The sequence below is a fragment of the Thalassophryne amazonica genome, chromosome 5, assembly GCF_902500255.1.
Source record: "Thalassophryne amazonica chromosome 5, fThaAma1.1, whole genome shotgun sequence".
In the NCBI taxonomy this organism is placed as follows: Eukaryota; Metazoa; Chordata; class Actinopteri; order Batrachoidiformes; family Batrachoididae; genus Thalassophryne; species Thalassophryne amazonica.
The window spans coordinates 123,936,760-123,954,273 of record NC_047107.1 but is presented as its reverse complement, the minus strand read 5'-3'; the positions used below and the strand labels follow the sequence as shown (position 1 = coordinate 123,954,273).

The 17,514-nt window shown below is 39.2% G+C and overlaps 1 protein-coding gene across 1 annotated transcript in view; it reads right to left on the bottom strand.

Annotated features, from left to right (window-relative positions):
* LOC117511255 (histone-lysine N-methyltransferase EHMT1-like) overlaps positions 1 to 17,514 on the bottom strand; it is a 78,349-nt gene that overhangs the window by 7,848 nt on the left and 52,987 nt on the right. The window contains exons 17-20 of the mRNA XM_034171263.1: positions 11,775 to 11,852; positions 10,209 to 10,324; positions 6,725 to 6,811; positions 6,548 to 6,626 (exon numbers count right to left, since the gene is read on the bottom strand). Of these exons, the coding sequence (XP_034027154.1) occupies positions 6,548 to 6,626; positions 6,725 to 6,811; positions 10,209 to 10,324; positions 11,775 to 11,852 (360 nt within the window). The remainder of the gene's footprint in view (positions 1 to 6,547; positions 6,627 to 6,724; positions 6,812 to 10,208; positions 10,325 to 11,774; positions 11,853 to 17,514) is intronic.

The window sequence follows — 17,514 nt, the reverse complement described above, 5'->3', positions numbered from 1 at the left end:
TCTTTAACTTGTCACATACCACTGACCCATTTCATAATTATGACCATTAATTAATAGATTACATCACTGACAGGTTACATTTAAACTTAAGACACTCCAAACATTATTAACAGTTTACTTTTTTTTTTTTTTTTTTTTTGACTTTCTTGCAGCCCACTGACTTACTTCATAGTTTCATACTTACTTAATACATCTAATTTAATATGTTTTTTTAAATAATTTAAGCGACCTTAATTCTTTAATTTCTTTATTAAGATTGTTCCATAATTTGACACCATTTACTGCAATACTCCTTTCCTTTACTTTGGTTCTAAATCTTGGTTTTTTAAAGACTTCTATTCCTTTCAATTTATAACTACTTACTCTTTTTTCAAACATATTTTGAATGTTTGTTGGTAAAGTATTTTTATTAACTTGGTACATCGTTTGTAATATTTTCAAATCAACTAAATCATGAAATTTAAGTACCCTATACTTAATAAACAATGGATTAGATGAATCTCTAAAACCACTGTTACTAATCACTTTTAAAGCTCTTTTCTGCAAAATAAATAAAGGTTGTATATAGGTTGTATATGTTGATCCCCAGATTTCTACACAGTAAGTTAAATATGGGACAATCAATGAATTGTACAATGTTAATAAACCATAACTATTTAATGAATATTTTACTTTATGCAAAACAGCAATGGCTTTCGCTATTTTTCCTTTTATGTAATTTATGTGTGACTTCCATGTAAGATCTTCATCAATCATGACTCCTAAAAATTTCATTTCTTTACCCTTTGTATATCCATTCCATCTATTTGTAATGACACATTATTTTCTTTCGCTCTATCATTAAACAATATGAAATTTGTCTTATTAATATTTAGTGACAATCTGTTTATATCAAACCAATGTTTAACTTTTTCCAACTCTGTATTTATCACTTGTGCTACTTCCTGTATATCTGATCCAGAGTAAAACAGCGTTGTATCATCAGCAAATAAAATGCTGCCAAGCACATTGGATACATTCACAAAATCATTGATATACAAAATAAACAGTTTGGGTCCAAGTACCGATCCTTGTGGTACTCCATAAATAATGTTACACAATTCTGATTTGGTATTATTTATCTGAACAAACTGTTTTCTATTTTCTAAGTAGCTTTTTACCCACTGATGTGCAACACCTCTTATTCCATATTGTTGTAACTTGTGGAGCAATCTTGAGTGGTCTATAACATCAAAAGCCTTTTTCAGGTCAATAAAAATACTTACAAAATAATCCTTATTATCTATTGTTGTTGATATTTTCTCTATTAGTTCCATAATTGCCATAGCTGTCGAATGTTTTGTTCTGAATCCATACTGAGCATTATTTAAAATATGATGTTTCTCAATAAATTTATCCAATCTTGTTACAAAAACTTTTTCCATAATTTTAGAAAACTGTGGAAGCAATGATACTGGCCTGTAATTAGAAAAATTATGTTTGTCTCCATTTTTATATAATGGGACTACCTTAGCAATTTTCATTTCATCTGGAAAAACCCCAGTTGACAGAGACAGATTACAAATATAAGTAAATGGTTCAATAACAATTTCTATTATACTTTTTACAGTCATCATGTCTAAATCTTCATGGTCAGTTGATCTTTTGCTTACACAGTTTTTTACAATATTTCTTATTTCATCTTTTTCCACATTGTCCAGGAAAATACTATTGACCGTATTTACCAATGTACATAATTTATCTTCTATTATTGGTTTATTTCCCACCAGACTTGACCCTACATTTGAAAAATAATCATTAAACCCATTTGCAACTTCTTTTATATGATATCTCTTTATTTTCCTTAACAAAGTAATTTGGAATAGTTTCTTTCGTTCCATCACTATCAATCACACTTTTTATAATTCCCCATGTTACCCTCATATTATCTTTACTCTTATTTAGTTTTTCACTGTAATAATCTTTTTTTTGTTTCCTAATTATTGTTAATAGTTTATTTTTATATTTTTTGTATTTATGTTCTGATTCCTTTGTTTGCAATTTTAAAAAGCACCTGTATAAATAGTTTTTCTTTGCACAAGCATTTTTTATTCCCTTTGTCAGCCATGGTTTATTTACTCTTTTCTTACTAATTTCAATTAATTTACAATTTTTATTGTATGATTTCATCAATATTTTCATAAATGAGTTATATGCTACATTAACATCACTGACATAAACTTCTTCCCAGTTTTGATTTTTAAGGTCATATTTTAATGCCTCTAAGGCTTTTACTGACTTATCTCTTTTAAAGTTTATATCAGTTTTTTTGTTGTACCTATTTTTATATTTAAATATTGAAAAAATTGGTAAATGGTCGCTAATATCTGTCATGAAGATCCCATTCTTGATAATTTCATCTGTTCTGTTTGTAAATATATTATCAATTACCGTTGCACTTTGCGATGTAATTCTGGTTGGTTTTGTTATCAAGGGGAATAACCCCAAACTATACATTGTATTCACAAAATCACTTGATCTTTGGCAGCTGGAGCTTTCTATGTTAATATTAAAGTCCCCACACATAAAAAGCGTTTTGTTTTTAATTTGATGGAATAATTCAATTATTTTATCTGTAAATTTCAAAACACAAGAATCTGGTGCTCTGTATACACAACTAACTAAAATATTCTTAGATGTTTCATGTACAAGTTCCACTGTTACAATTTCTATGACATCATTCATAATTGTCATTTCTTCAACAATTGTACACATCAGATCTGTTTTTGTATACAGAGCAATACCACCGCCTTTTTTATATCTTCTGTTTACAAAATACAGCTCATATCCCTCCATTTGAACTTCATCCATGAGATCATCTTTAAGCCAAGATTCAGTGATTGCAACAATACTAAATCTATTTTTAAACTGATTTAAATAATCTTTTATTTGTGACATTTTACAATACAAGCTTCGACTGTTTATATGTATGAGTGACAGGGTATCTTCTGCAATTTTTTCACTACTCAGCTGTTCTACTGTATAATACTCACAACCAATCGTTTTTAAGTCAAATATACTTTCATCAATATTAGTGTCTATGTCATATATTTTATCCTCTGTTTCCATGTTTGATCTGATTTTTTGTTGGTCCAATTACCAACAGATGTTATATTTGATTGTCTATTCAGGTCTGTATTTCGTAAGGTCCTCCATGTTTTTGATTTGTATACCGTTTGTTCCTTCTTTCACTCTAATCCACACCCTACAATTCCAGACCCATGTAGCAACAATATGTTTCTGTTTTTCTTTGAGTTCATCTCATACAAAATGGGAGCAAAACCAAAAGTGTTGCATTTATATTTTTGTTGAGTGTATATATATATACATATATATATATATGTGTGTATATGTGTGTACGTATGGATGTAGGTATATATATATATATATATATATATGTGTGTATATGTGTGTACGTATGGATGTAGGTATATATATATATATATATATATATGTGTGTATATGTATGTACGTATGGATGTAGGTATATATATATATATGTGTGTATATGTATGTACGTATGGATGTAGGTATATATATATTATATATATATACACGAGGTCTCTTAGATAATAAACCGACCCTTTTATTTTTTTTTTTAACTATATGGATTTGAATGACATGCGATTACACCAATCATGCTTGAACCCTCGTGCGCATGCGTGAGTTTTTTTTCACGCGTGTCGGTGACGTCATTTCCCTGTGGGCAGGCCTTGAGTGAGATGTGGTCCCGCCCTCTCGGCTGAATTCCTTTGTTTCACACGCTGCTCGAGACGGCGCGCGTTGCTTTATCAAAATTTTTTCTGGACCTGTGAGGAATATCCGAGTGGACACTATTCAAGAAATTAAGCTGGTTTTCTGTGAAAAGTTTAACGGCTGATGAGAGATTATGGGGTGTTTCTGTCGGTGTAAGGACTTCCCACGGAGCGGGACGTCCTGCAGCGCTTCCAGGCGCTGTCGTCGGCCTGTTTCGAGCTGAAACCATCCTAATTTAAGGCTTAATTCACCCAGGACATCGTGAGAGAACAGAGAAGATTCAGAAGAGGCCGGCATGAGGAATTTATGCGGACATTCCACTGTTTAAGGACATTTTTTTAATGAAAGACGTACGCGCAAATTCGCCGAGTCGTTTCCGTGACGACTCGGCAAATCTGTGTGCGCCGCGACAGGAAAAACACCTCCGTGTTGAAAACCATTTGTAGAATTCAGGCGGCTTTTAATGGCTTTCAACAAGTGAGTAACTGAGAAATTGTTTAACAGCTTGGGCATGTTCCAACTTGCCCGTTAAGATTTCCAACGGAGGTGTTTTTCCTGCCGCGACCCCCCGCGGTCGGGTCCAGCCCGACATGCGACTCTGCCCGCACGTTCTTTCATTACAAAATGACCGTTAACAATGGAATGTCCGAATAAACTCCTCATGCCGACTTCTTCTGAAAGTTCTCTGTTCTCTGACGACTTACTGCGTCAACAGAGCCTGAAATGTGGAAGTTTTCAACTTGAAACGGCGAGACGCTGCCGCCTCGAAGCGCCGATCGCCGTCAGGCGCCGTGGACCGTCCTTAAAGCGACACTACCAGACCAAAATCTCTCATCAGCCGTTAAAATTTTTACCGAAAACCAGCTGAATTTATTGGTGTCCACTCAGTTGTGCCTTACAGTTTTGAAAAAAATTTTATCAAACAAAGCAACAGTCTCTGAGCCATTCCTAAACAATGAAAAAAATCGACGAGAGGGTGGACGACTCCTCACTCAAAGACTGCCCACAGGCGAATGACGTAACCGACAGGCGTGAAAAAACTCTCGCATGCCCACGAGGGTTCAAGCATGTCTGATGTAATCACACGTGATTCAAATCCATATGGTTTTTGAAAAAAATAATAAGGTCGGATACTTTTCTAATAGACCTCGTATATGTGTGTATATGTATGTACATATGGATGTAGGTAATATATATATATATGTGTGTATATGTATGTACGTATGGATGTAGGTATATATATATATATATATATATATATATATATATATATGTGTGTGTGTGTGTGTGTGTGTGTATTTATTATTATTAACCCTTTTTTTTTCTTTTTGTCTAATGTTCTGTTTTCATGGTATATCATTTATAACTGTCTGATATATGCCATATATGTGGGGGTTCAACGTTCGTGATGTTCTGTTCTAAAAAAAAAAAATAATAATAACTTTGAATTGTATCTGAAGAATGTAGAAATTGTTGAAATTTCAATAAAAACAAATAATAAAAAAAAAACACCTGAACCTCTGCACTGCTTGGGGTCCTGAATGCCAAAAATGTCCTTTGCGTGTTGTGAGAAGGAATGGTAACCTTACAAAGTGGTAAATGCTTCCACAGGACATGATTGTACTACGATCGCCCTGCATCCAGAAAAGTGAAAAAGCGGGATGAAACAGCTTAATCAGGCTTGCCTCCTCTGAACAGGCTGGCTTATAAAGTGCAGACCTGGCAACCAACCTGAAAATGATAGAAAAGGAGCCGTGCCCTCAGCCAGAACCACAACAAATACTGCTTTGGCTTCAAATTTTTACCCTGATGGAGCACAGTCAAACACGTTTCAAGTCGTAGTCACTATGAAGACCCCGTTTAAAGACGTTCTAACATGCTTGAAGCGGTTAAGACCAGAGGTGGGACAAAGTCACTGTCAAGTCATTCTCAAGTTATCAATCTGCAAGTCGCAAGTCAAGTCTCAAGTCAGCTTGTAAACAATTGGTGGTCATTATGACTGGAGACTTGACTTGACACTTGCTGATTCATGACTTCAGAGTGACTTCGTCCCACCTCTGGTCAAGACTACAAATACCCAGAATTTACCACGTAATGTGACTGTTCTTGTGAATCGGGATGACATTTTCAAACAGTTCAAAAATTGGATTCTGATTTCAATTTTGGAGCTGATGTTGGCCATAACTACTATGTATATCATGTTTGTTCAAGACTGACAAAGATGGATCAAGAAATTATTACAATGCTCCAAAATATGCCTCGATTTGCTATTTGGGATTGAATGGAAGGAAAGGCGCTCTGTGGAATAGCCCTCTTAGCACCCTAACTTTATGTGGGATGTGCTGCAGGCCCGAAATGCAGATGTAAATTAACAAATGAAAAGAAATGTGCACTTTCTACACATCCCAGTTTTTTTTCATGATAAAAATAAATAAATAAAATTATAGTGTTAACAAAAAATCTGCACAAAATAAGTAAGAAATCCTAAGTGAGTACTGTGTCTACAGAACGAAACAGATACTTTACGGTTTAATTTGATGTAATAAGCTTCACAGAAAGAGATTCCCATCACCCCGTCCCTAAAGGATTAAGACCTTAGAACTGCACCAGTCAACAGTCTCCACTTACACGCAGTTTTCAACAGTGTTTTTTTTTTTTTTTTTGTAATTGTGACTGAAGCACCAATGCTGAAAACAGGCAGTTATTTGAGAGTTGTCTGGCGAAGCTTAAAAATCCATACAAATTCAATCACCTTATTGTCCAGGGTGAAGAGGAAAGAATCGTTCTCCCGTTTGTCTGCTTCTGCATCGGGTATAATCTCCCCAACGTATCTGTGGATGAGAAAAGATTTGAGCTCAGCTTCTGTTCATATTTTCATGCAGCAAAAACACTGAATTCAGGTGTGATTCTTATGACAGCGTGTCCTCACTCGCAAATGAATGTTCCATGAGGAATATCCTGCATTGTCCTTACTCCCCAGCCCATCGCCGGAGTCCTGAAGAGCTGCAGTCGGACTCTGAAACACAATTATTTCATTATTTCAATTATTTCTCACAGTTACAGCTGCCACTCACATTATTAATTTTGTAATAGATTTTTTATAAAATCTAAAGCTTTTTTTTTTAAACAGACCTTCGATTATCTTTTAATTTGATTATTCTTTCGTTATTTTACCAGTAAACCAGTCATAAGGCCTAGTTCAAAAATAATGAAGCCTAACTGCTGATTTGCATTGCATTTGTCATGAACAAGCCATTATTTTATTTAGCACCATCCAGATTTGTCTGTGAGTTGCCTATAGTCTCTTTGACAGGTACTGAAAATTTTATGGAAAAATTCCGCACAGTTCCAGAGATATGCATGAAATTTACCCCATAAATAGCACTTTTATCATCAATTTTGTGTGACATTGATATTTAGCATTATCATTTAAAGTTGATTGTTAAAGAAATAACCTTGTATTTTGTCAGTTTGTTTGTTTGTGCTTCATACTAACACACAGTAATACATTTTTGTAAAGGTAGAAATGTCATTTCCTACAAAAAACATCATGTTTCTAAAGCAAGGTAAAACTGTCACAAGTGTAATGCTGAGAATAAGTCCTTGATTTATTTGTGTCAAAACTTTAGTTATATCTCCTACTCTGCTTCAATAGAATAATTATATTACTTGTTCAATAATACCAGGAACTAATGGACAGAATTTCTTTGTTCCAGGCTTCTGCAGACTAAAGAAGATACTTCCAACTGTGGTCACAAGCATTACGCTCTAGCACATTATAGTATATATGCATTTTTAGCAATGACTGAACTGAGACCAATATAAATATGAGTCTCTGAGTTCATGTTACTTGGAATGCCTCAACAACTTGCAAAAGTAACTATACATGACATTGAAGTTGGAAATTCACATGTGAAGACAGTACAATTTTTGAAAAATCTTGGTGTCATGTTTGATCAACAACTTAGAATGACAAATCATGTGAATTACATCGGTCAGAAAGGTTATCATCAGTTGAAACAAATAAGACAAATAAGAAAATATTTGGATAAATCTGCCACAGAGAGAATTGTGCACGCTTTTGTGACCTCTAATATAGACTATTGCAATCCTCACTTCGGTGCTTGATGGAGCACCGAAGCTGCAAAAACTGCAAAACTGTGCAGCTAGAGTGGTGTGTGGGGCCAGGAAATACGATCATGTCACACCATTGTTGAAAGATCTCCACTGGTTACCGGTGAAATATCATATTTCCTTTAAGATTGCCCTTCTGACATATAAATGTCTGAACGGGCTAGCACCACCTTACTTAAGAGATCTTATTGAAGTGTACAGCCCACAGCGTACCCTACGATCCAGTAGCCAGATCAACCTGAAGGTTCCTAGATGTCAAACTCAGGTTGGGACTCGAGCTTTCACACATGCTGTGCCACATGTGTGGAACTCTCTACCCAGTGACATTAAAATCCTAGATTTGGACAATTTCAAGAGACACTTAAAGTTATATTTTAAACAAGCATTTTAAGCTATTATTATATTTTATTATTTTAGTTATATCTGTTTTTATTTTTATTTAATTTATTGTAAGTGCATTGAGATGTTTATTATTATGCACTAAACAAATAAACTGTTAAACTGTTAAATATTGAAACTCTGATATATAACCTAGAGGATGACAGTTTTCGGGAATTCCCGTGGGTCACGTGATTCCTGCGGGATGGGAGTCAAAATTTTATCAATCCCGTGATTGGAATGGGATGGGAATAAAAATGAATTGGAGCAGGCAGGAGCGGGAATGCCAAAAATAGATGATGATTTTCATCTATTTAAAACAACCAAAACGCGTTCACACCGGGCGTAATCAGATGCAACAAATTTGCGGGGGTCGCGTGGCGACGGATGCGCCTCCTTCGCCCGGTGTGTCGCTCTGCTTTTGCTGCGAAAATTCACCCCGGTGTGTCATCAAATAGGAGGAGCTTCCATTCCACTCGCCGGCTCCGGTTGTCAGTCAAGTTAACATGACGGACCTTGATCACAGATACAGAGATGATGATGAAGAGAATGATACAGAGAGTATCATTATTTGCTGCAGGAGCTGAGTCTGGATGACGGCTGCTTTCAGTGGTCCTTTCGCCTCTGCAGGACCCAACTTGAGGACCAACTGTCCTGTTCACGCGCACACATGTAAACAATTAAAAGAAAAAAAGAAAAAAAAAAAAACTCCGCTGCTTGCTGCAGCTCGCTCTGCCACCAAAAACTCTGTCATAATTGTGTTTAGAAACCAGTCACCATTTGTTTTATTATACATCTGTGTAGTTAATTAATAAAATATTCTCCACAGACGATTCGCTTGCGCGCACACGTAAAAAAAAAGAAAAAAGAAAGAAACTCCACTGCTTGCTGCAGGGTTGCTCCTCGCTCTTTCCCAAAAAAAAAAAAAAAAAACTGTCATAATTGTGTTTAGAAACCAGTCACCATTTGCTTTATTATACATCTGTGTAGTTAATTAATAAAATATTCTCCACAGACAATTTGCTCGCGCTCGCACGTAAAATAAAAAGAGAAAGAAACCCCGCTCCCGCTGCTGGTGCTGCTGCTCTCTCCAAAAACTCTGTCATAATTGTGAAATAAAGGACAAAAGAGACATAAGTCCTGCTCACAGGCTGCTACCAGATACAGGACATGTTCACATCTTCAGTCAAACTCCAGACATTTCCACATCACTACATATTCAGTCCCTGATTGATCATCACGGCGCGAGACATACGGGAGAGGGATGGGAGTGGGACTGATTTTGAGTGGGAGCGGGATGGGATTGGGAGTCATCTTTACAGGAGTGGGATGGGATGGGATTCATTTTTTTACTCCAGTCCAGGATTGGGACAGGATGGGATTTTTTTTCTGGGAGCGGGATGGGATGGGAGTGAAAATCCACTCCCATGTCATGCTCTAATATAACCATATCTAAAATGATAACATTTCACGAAAAAGACCACTTTTAAATTTTGATGGTTATGTCACACTTTGGCTTCATTATTTTTGAACTAAGCCATAAGTTCTACCAATAATGTTCAGCCCTGCCCTCAAAATTTTGTCATGAAAGTTTTTACTTTATGAATTTTTAAAATCCCAACACATGAAGGCTACAGAGCGCCTAAATTAAAAATGTGTTCATGGGGGGAAAAAGGAAGAAAATCAGTGTTGCTTCTTCCTGAGACATAAAACAACAGAAAATAAAAATCCTAACGTATTTCAGTGGGCTGCAAGTAATCATTTTAACTTGCAAAAACCCAGCCTATAGGCACATTGCAACAGACTCGTCTAGGATGTTGCCTCCAGCAACCCTTTTATGCGATTTAAGTAAGAAAAATTTTTTCACCCAGGTACCAAGATGAATAAGTAGCTTTACTCACTTTATTCCATTCTGGACCACTCGGTTCCTGCAGGTCCTCCAGCAGGAGCAAGCATGATTACACTCAAACAACACTGGGGGCTCACGCTGACAAAAATCCAGGGGTAGTCGTCCCTCCTATATTATAATACACATCATATATTACACATCAGGAGACATATTCAAAAAGTTTGCTTTGCTTTATTTTTCATATGCCTCCTCTGCTGCTTTCAGATTGTATAATTCACCTTCTCCAAGACAGTCGTTCATTTCTCTGTTGCTTTGTAGGATTATTCAACAAATTTATTTTTTTTGGGGGGGGGGGGGGGGGGGGGGGGAGAGCAGTACTGTGAGATATAGTGCATTCTGAAGTGTAACAACTTTTCTCCTACATGGAAATGAAATTATTTTTCTGTACACAACATGTAGTTTCTGAAGAAAACTAAAAACGAAGGGAGCAAAACTAAGAGCACATCCTTTTGCTCTGTATGCACCACTCTGCATTTAATCATTAGTGATTGATCTCTGCTCCCCTCCACAGCATGTCTTTTTCCTGGTTCTCTCCCTCAGTCCCAACCAGTCCCAGCAGAAGACTGCCCCTCCCTGAGCCTGGTTCTGCTGGAGGTTTCTTCCTGTTAAAAGGGAGTTTTTCCTTCCCACTGTCGCCAAGTGCTTGCTCACGGGGGTCGTTTTGACCGTTGGGGTTTTTACGTAATTATTGTATGGCCTTGCCTTACAATATAAAGCGCCTTGGGGCAACTGTTTGTTGTGATTTGGCGCTATATAAATAAAATTGATTGATTGATTGATTGACATCCCTCTAAAGCAACAGCATTCTACCGATACAACCCACCAGAGCTGCATCTCCATCCAGTTCCAGATCAAACTACATCATTAGATCATCAGTTACATGATACACCAACCAACATATCCAGCTTTTAGTAAACTGCAACAGTGTCTAAAGTTATAAATAACACTCAGATCCATATCTGCATAATTTCTAAAGTGTTAACCTTTGTTTTGCTATTAACTTGCAGAATCTGTCTCAATGTAACGATCAGAGTATCCTGCTGATCTTTGCATTTAATCTTCTGGGTGAATGATTTGAAAATGAGCCAAAAGGAATGTGGGAGATCTTTTAGGACAAGACTCTAAGCTCTTCAGGGTGTTGCTGGAGTCGCCAATGTTCACAGAAGGTGTTTCCTCTCTGAGAGTACTCTGAGTATGACCCAGACGACTCCGTGCTAAAGCAGGTGGTGAAGGCACCGAGGCGAGACCAGGACGAGGATTCTGTGAGCAGGTGATCCACCATCAGTGGTCTATTGGCCATCATCCTGCTAATAGAGGAAGTGAAACATCTAAATCTAGAACCACTGATCATTCTGAGCAGGTTTACGTGCTGCATCACTACAGGGAGAAGTATTTGCCTCAACCGTCATGTTGTACCTCCTTCAACAGAGAAATGACAATCTCAAAACAGGTCAAGCCACTGAACTTATTGACTCTAGCTCACCTTAGCATTAGTGAAAATTAAAAATACACAGTGGATTAAAATGGTATTCTGTAGCAGGTGTACATGATACCTTACATTGTCATACCAACATCGCTGACTGAGCTGACCACATATGCAAGTACTGGACGAGCAGTCGTCTGTACAGCTGCAGTGCTAAAAGATACGAGACAACAGGGCCTTTAGTGTCCGATATCAAAACAATTGTGAAACTTCACATACACAATCCTAATTTTAGGCATCTTACATATATTACTCTGGAGCCACCCCAAATCCCAACAGTCAAAATGTCAACCCTAGTGAGGTCCTTAGTTTGGATCTCATTAACATAAGGTCACTGTCCTCAAAACCCTGTTGATAAATGACCTTATCATGGAACATCGTTTAGGGCCCCTTCACACATAACACGAAAGACGCAGAAACCGGAAGAAAATCCATGAACCAAAAACAAAATGGGGAACCGCAAAACATTCCACCTGCTGTCAAGAGGGACGCATGGTTGGACAGGCGATCACGATAACGTGGTGACGGTTTTATGCACGCTCGTGTTCGTGTGCACAAAAATAGCGCAAACACGCACGAATACAGTGCGAGCATGTGGAAAGTCACGCACACAGCAGTGGAACAAAGAATTAATAACACCACAATAAATAATAATTTCTGTTATAAAGAGCGGAGTTAGCCTCCGCCTACACGTACATCAGGAAGTAATGAACTGACGTGGATTACTGTTCTCCCTTTTATGTTTTACATGAATTACCTGATGCAGTCTTATCATGAAGACATCACCCGGGCTCTCATCTCATGAAGATCTGGCTCTCGTATCATGAATGCGTGTCCAGCGCACAGTGACCCGCTGGTGACAGCATTGCAAATGTGATATGTGCTTTAATTATTACAATGTGGAGAAATCCCGCAGTGACACATGCCTCACAGATTCAGGTCGCAGGGGGACACGCCCCCCCGCCCACAGACATCGCTGCTGTGGGGAAAAAAATAAAAATCCCACACAATAATAAAAAAAAAACAAAAAACAGCATTGTATTGCATCCCTCTTATTGAGCAGACAATACAAGTATGAACCTTCTGTTCCTCTGTAGATGACCCATGGTCATCGATGTACAGTCATGAAATGACATGAATGAAACAGGGCGCACTTATGTCCACATCTGCTGGCCCCATGTGTCCAGCCGACCCCGCATGTCCTGCAAACAGTGTGTCGGAGGAGAGACAACACGTCATGTGGACTAGATCTCACGTGGGTGATGTGACATTCAGATCTACAGTTGAGTGTTCACATGATCAGATGGTCCTTTTCACATGGAGCAGCCTGTCGGTGTGCGCGCTGAGTGGCCGCTCCAGCCCGTGGCAAAGGGGATATGTTTTAAGTATTTCTATGTGAGGACAGCAAGCACACGCCTCACAGTGTAGAGTTGTTATGTCATGTCCTTCAAAACACAGTACATGTTCTCCAGCAGTGAGCTCCAGGTCCAGAGATTCCAACAGCAGTGGCTCGCATGGACACGCCCACTTTTTTTGATCATCTCTCAGAACAAAATGTCACTCTCCTTTTCTTGGCTCTGTGATTAATTTTTTAGTTGTTATGTAATGGTGTATGTAGTTACTGTCGTAGTTACTTATATACCTGTCCTGGATGTGGTCTCTGTATTTGTAATGTTACATGTCGTGTGCATTGAGCTGTCATTTCCAGCTGTCAGTGTGTGGCTGGGCGGTGATCAGCTGAGAGGTGCCTTGCTGTTCTGTGTGCGCTCAGATGTGGTTGGCCAGCCCCCATGTGATCATGTCTGTACATACATATCAAAATTTCATGCAAGTGTGCCCCCCAAGTGTGTGTGTGTGGGGGGGGACACACATGCACGCCACATATGTTGAGGGGGGAGCTGACACACAACATGTGTGTTGCTTACCGATGCCATACTCGTGGGGGCACTTAGACAAATTTCACAGCCAGCTCGACAGTAGTCGCCTGCTCTCTGTTTTTGTGCTGACTGTGTGAATGGCACCACATTTCCTAAGTGCGCCGTGAGTGGTATTGGATGTTCATGTGTGACACCTGGAATTTGGCCGACACCTGCCGAGTTAGAATTGAATGGGCACTCACAGGGCACTCTCTGTCTTTCGGCTGCTGGTGTGCGCGAATGGTTATAGCGACAGGTGTACGAGGAGTTATAGGCGGCTACAATTTTTCACGAATGGCACGCAATTCCTCCTTCGTGTGCTCGTCAGCTTCAATCATGTTATGCGTGAAGGGGCCCTTAGATATGATTGGTTTATATGAAACCTGGCTGGACCTGTGTATATATTTAGTCACATCTCTTGTAATACAAAGCAAGGAGGAGGTGTTGCTTGAATTCATAAATCTGAGTTTAGCTTACTGCCTTTTGGGGTTCTAAAATATAATTCATTTGAACATTTGACTCTTTGCTCTGCCCAGGATACTATCTATAGCCCAGGTCAGAAGACTAAAAATCAACCATTTTAGTTCATCACTGTATATAGACCCCCAGGCCCATATTCTGAATTCTTAGATGAATTTAGTGAATTTATCTCTAATCTGGCAACCCGTGCCAATAACATTCTGATTGTCGGTGACTTCAACATTCATATAAATGAGTCTTCCGACCCCCTCTGCATTCCTAGACATTATAGATGTATTAGGATTCCAGCAATGCATTCAGGGTTCGACACACATTAGTGGAAATACTTGGTCCTCATCCGACATTGCGTCTCTTGCGTCAGTGGTTTCAGATCACTCACTTATTAAGTTTATAGTCTCCTTGCCTTGTCCACTGGGACGAGACACTTATCACAGCGACGCATCAACTGTCCAACTACAAATGAACTCGGAGCCAGACTGCCTGATAGCTTAGCGTCACTTTCGGAACACAATCATTCAGTAGACAGCCCGGTGGACAGCTTAAACTCTGTGCTTACAAGCACAATGGACATGATTGCTCAACCTAAATTAAAAGCACTCTCCCCCCTCCGCTGCTGCCGCCAAAACACACTCACCTTGGTTCATTGATCACTTTTGGCTTCAAGCACAAGTCTAGAACGAAAATGGCGTAGTTCAAAATGAGAAGTATTGCTCCTCATGTGGCGCGATGCTATTCTGGACTACAAGCATCCACTATTGGCTACAAAATGGACCTATTACTCTGATTAATTAACAAATTAACTGATTGATTAACAAAAACCATAATTCAAAGTTCCTGTTTGACACGGTGGCAACGCTAATTCAAGGACAACTACCTGCAAGTAGCTCTCCATCTACAGCCCAAGATTTCTTTGATTACTTCGAAAAGAAAATAGATGACATTAGGTTAAGCATATCCCAGCATACCTTAGTCCCACTGCACCCTGTTACTGATGTGGGTGCCATCACTGATATATCACCGAGATTCACTGAATTATTTCACTGGGTGAAACTTGTAACTTATATCAAATGCACAACCTGTCTTTTTGACCCTATACCAACCAAACCGTCTAAGGATCTGTGGCCCACTCTTGGGCCTACCGTATTGGAAATTATTAATCTGTCACTAACCTCGGGATCTCTTCCTAAATGTTTCAAAATTGCAGTGATTTGAAACATTGCTTAAGAAATCTAACCTTGACCCTAGTCTACTAAAAAATTATAGGCCGATATCAACTCTATCATTTTGTTACAAATCTTTGAAAAGGTAGTTTCTTAGCAGCTCATGGACCACCTTACTGAGAATAACCTTTTTGAGCCACTGCAGTTTGCATTTAGAATGTATCATTGCATAGTGGTAAATGATCTTCTGCTTGCAATGGATTCGGACACCACTACGGTTCAGTTGCTGTTAGATCTTAGTGCTACGTTTGGTACAGTGGATCATCTTGTTCTACTTGTGCTTATACTGCGGAATTATGGGGTTACTTTTCATTGTTACACTGATGACACTCAGTTGTACGTTCTGATAATCTCATACACATCAAGACTCTAGAGGATTTCCTTGTGTGAGTAAACAACTGGATGTCTTGCAATTTCTTTCTTTTAAATTTGGACAAGACCAAAATGATGGTCCTTGGTCCAGTGAGACATCAACATCTAACGCTTACCCTAGGCTCATGCGACATACATCACACTGACAAAGTGAGTAACCTTGGGGTGATTTTTGATCCCACGCTGTCCTTTGACCTACACATTAGAGAAGTCATGAGCACTGCTTTCTTCCACCTTCGAAACATAGCAAAGATTCATCCCATCCTGTTTATGGCTGATGTAGAGACTCTGACCCACGTGGAAACCTTTCCTCCCATCTGCATGAAGTTGTACGGATGGGAGGAAATGTTTCCGCTCAGCTCACAATCAGCACTGGATCACCTCAGGGCTGCTGCCTCAGCCTCAAACTCTTCACCCTATACACCCACGACTGTGTATCCAACATGGACAACACAGTCATCATCAAATAGGCTGACGACACGACCGTCCTAGGCCTCATCAAGGGTGGGGACGAGACTGGGTACAGGGCGGTGGTCAAGAGGAAAATGACCTCATCTTCAATGTAGGAAAGACAACAGAAATCATCACTGACTTCAGGAAGAAAGCCCCTCAACTGCACCCCCTCACCATCAGGGGCACTGAAGTGGTGAGAGAGGACAGCCACAAGTTCCTTGGCCTTCATGTGTCATCTGATCTGAACTGGTCGGCAAACACTGCAGCCACTGTGAAAAAAGCTCAGAGCACTTCAGACTGCTTAGGAAGGCCGGGCTGCACTGCCATCCCCTCACACTAGCCTACACAGGCCTGGTGGAGAGTATTCTCACCACTCAGAGAGGAAGGCCCTCCAGAGAGTCGCAAAAACAGATGAAAAAATTATCAGGACAGAACTTCCATCAATGGACTCAATTTTCACACAACAATGCAAAAAGAGGGCAGAACACATTATCGGGTGCCCCCACCACCCTGCTCACTTTCTCCTCAGGCCCAAACACACAGCTTACAGCCTGAGGAAAAGTAGAGCAGACAGCATCATCACACACCGAACTCCACTCCATAAAAAGGTTTTTTTCCAGCCACAGTCAGACTGACGGCATCTCTGAACTCAGAGTACTGGACCGTTCACAAGCAAAACCCACTGGGCAATATTTATCACTCAACTATAACCTAATAATACAATAACATGCTTCTGGAGGGCGGTATGTATTTTCAGAGTCCCGACGTCCATGCTCAGTCACCCAAAATGAGAGATATTCGCCCGAGTTAGACGAGGGAGTCAGAAAATGCATACCACATGACAACAGCATGTTATTTGCATTATTATCACTTACTGAGATACACGACACGTGGAATCACATTAATAATATTTAATGTAATTTCAAAATGCACGACACCCAGCAAACGTGTACATAAAAAGTTGGCTCACTAACTTTTGTCGTGTTGGCTGGTATCATGCTGCTCTCCAAATTCACCAGGGCGTCCTCATCAAGCTGGCTGCTTTGGCTGCTGTTCATTGTCGTACTATCCATGATAAAATCATCCGGAATATCCATATTGGGACCAACACACACTTCTCGCCTTTTCATGTTATCGTCTGCGGACAGTTCTTGGGCTGCACATGCTATGACGTCATCAGTTTATGCACATAAAGTGGGATATCCGCCCGCTACTGTGGGCAGGTATGGACAGGTAGCGTAAATGTAAATCTATGCTAACCACCCAGCAATGCCTCAGTAAGTGATAATAATGTGCAATATTTTATTTTATTCCTTTTGAAATAACAGTCACTGGTGTAATATCTGTTTGAGTTACATGTGCAATATCCACTTT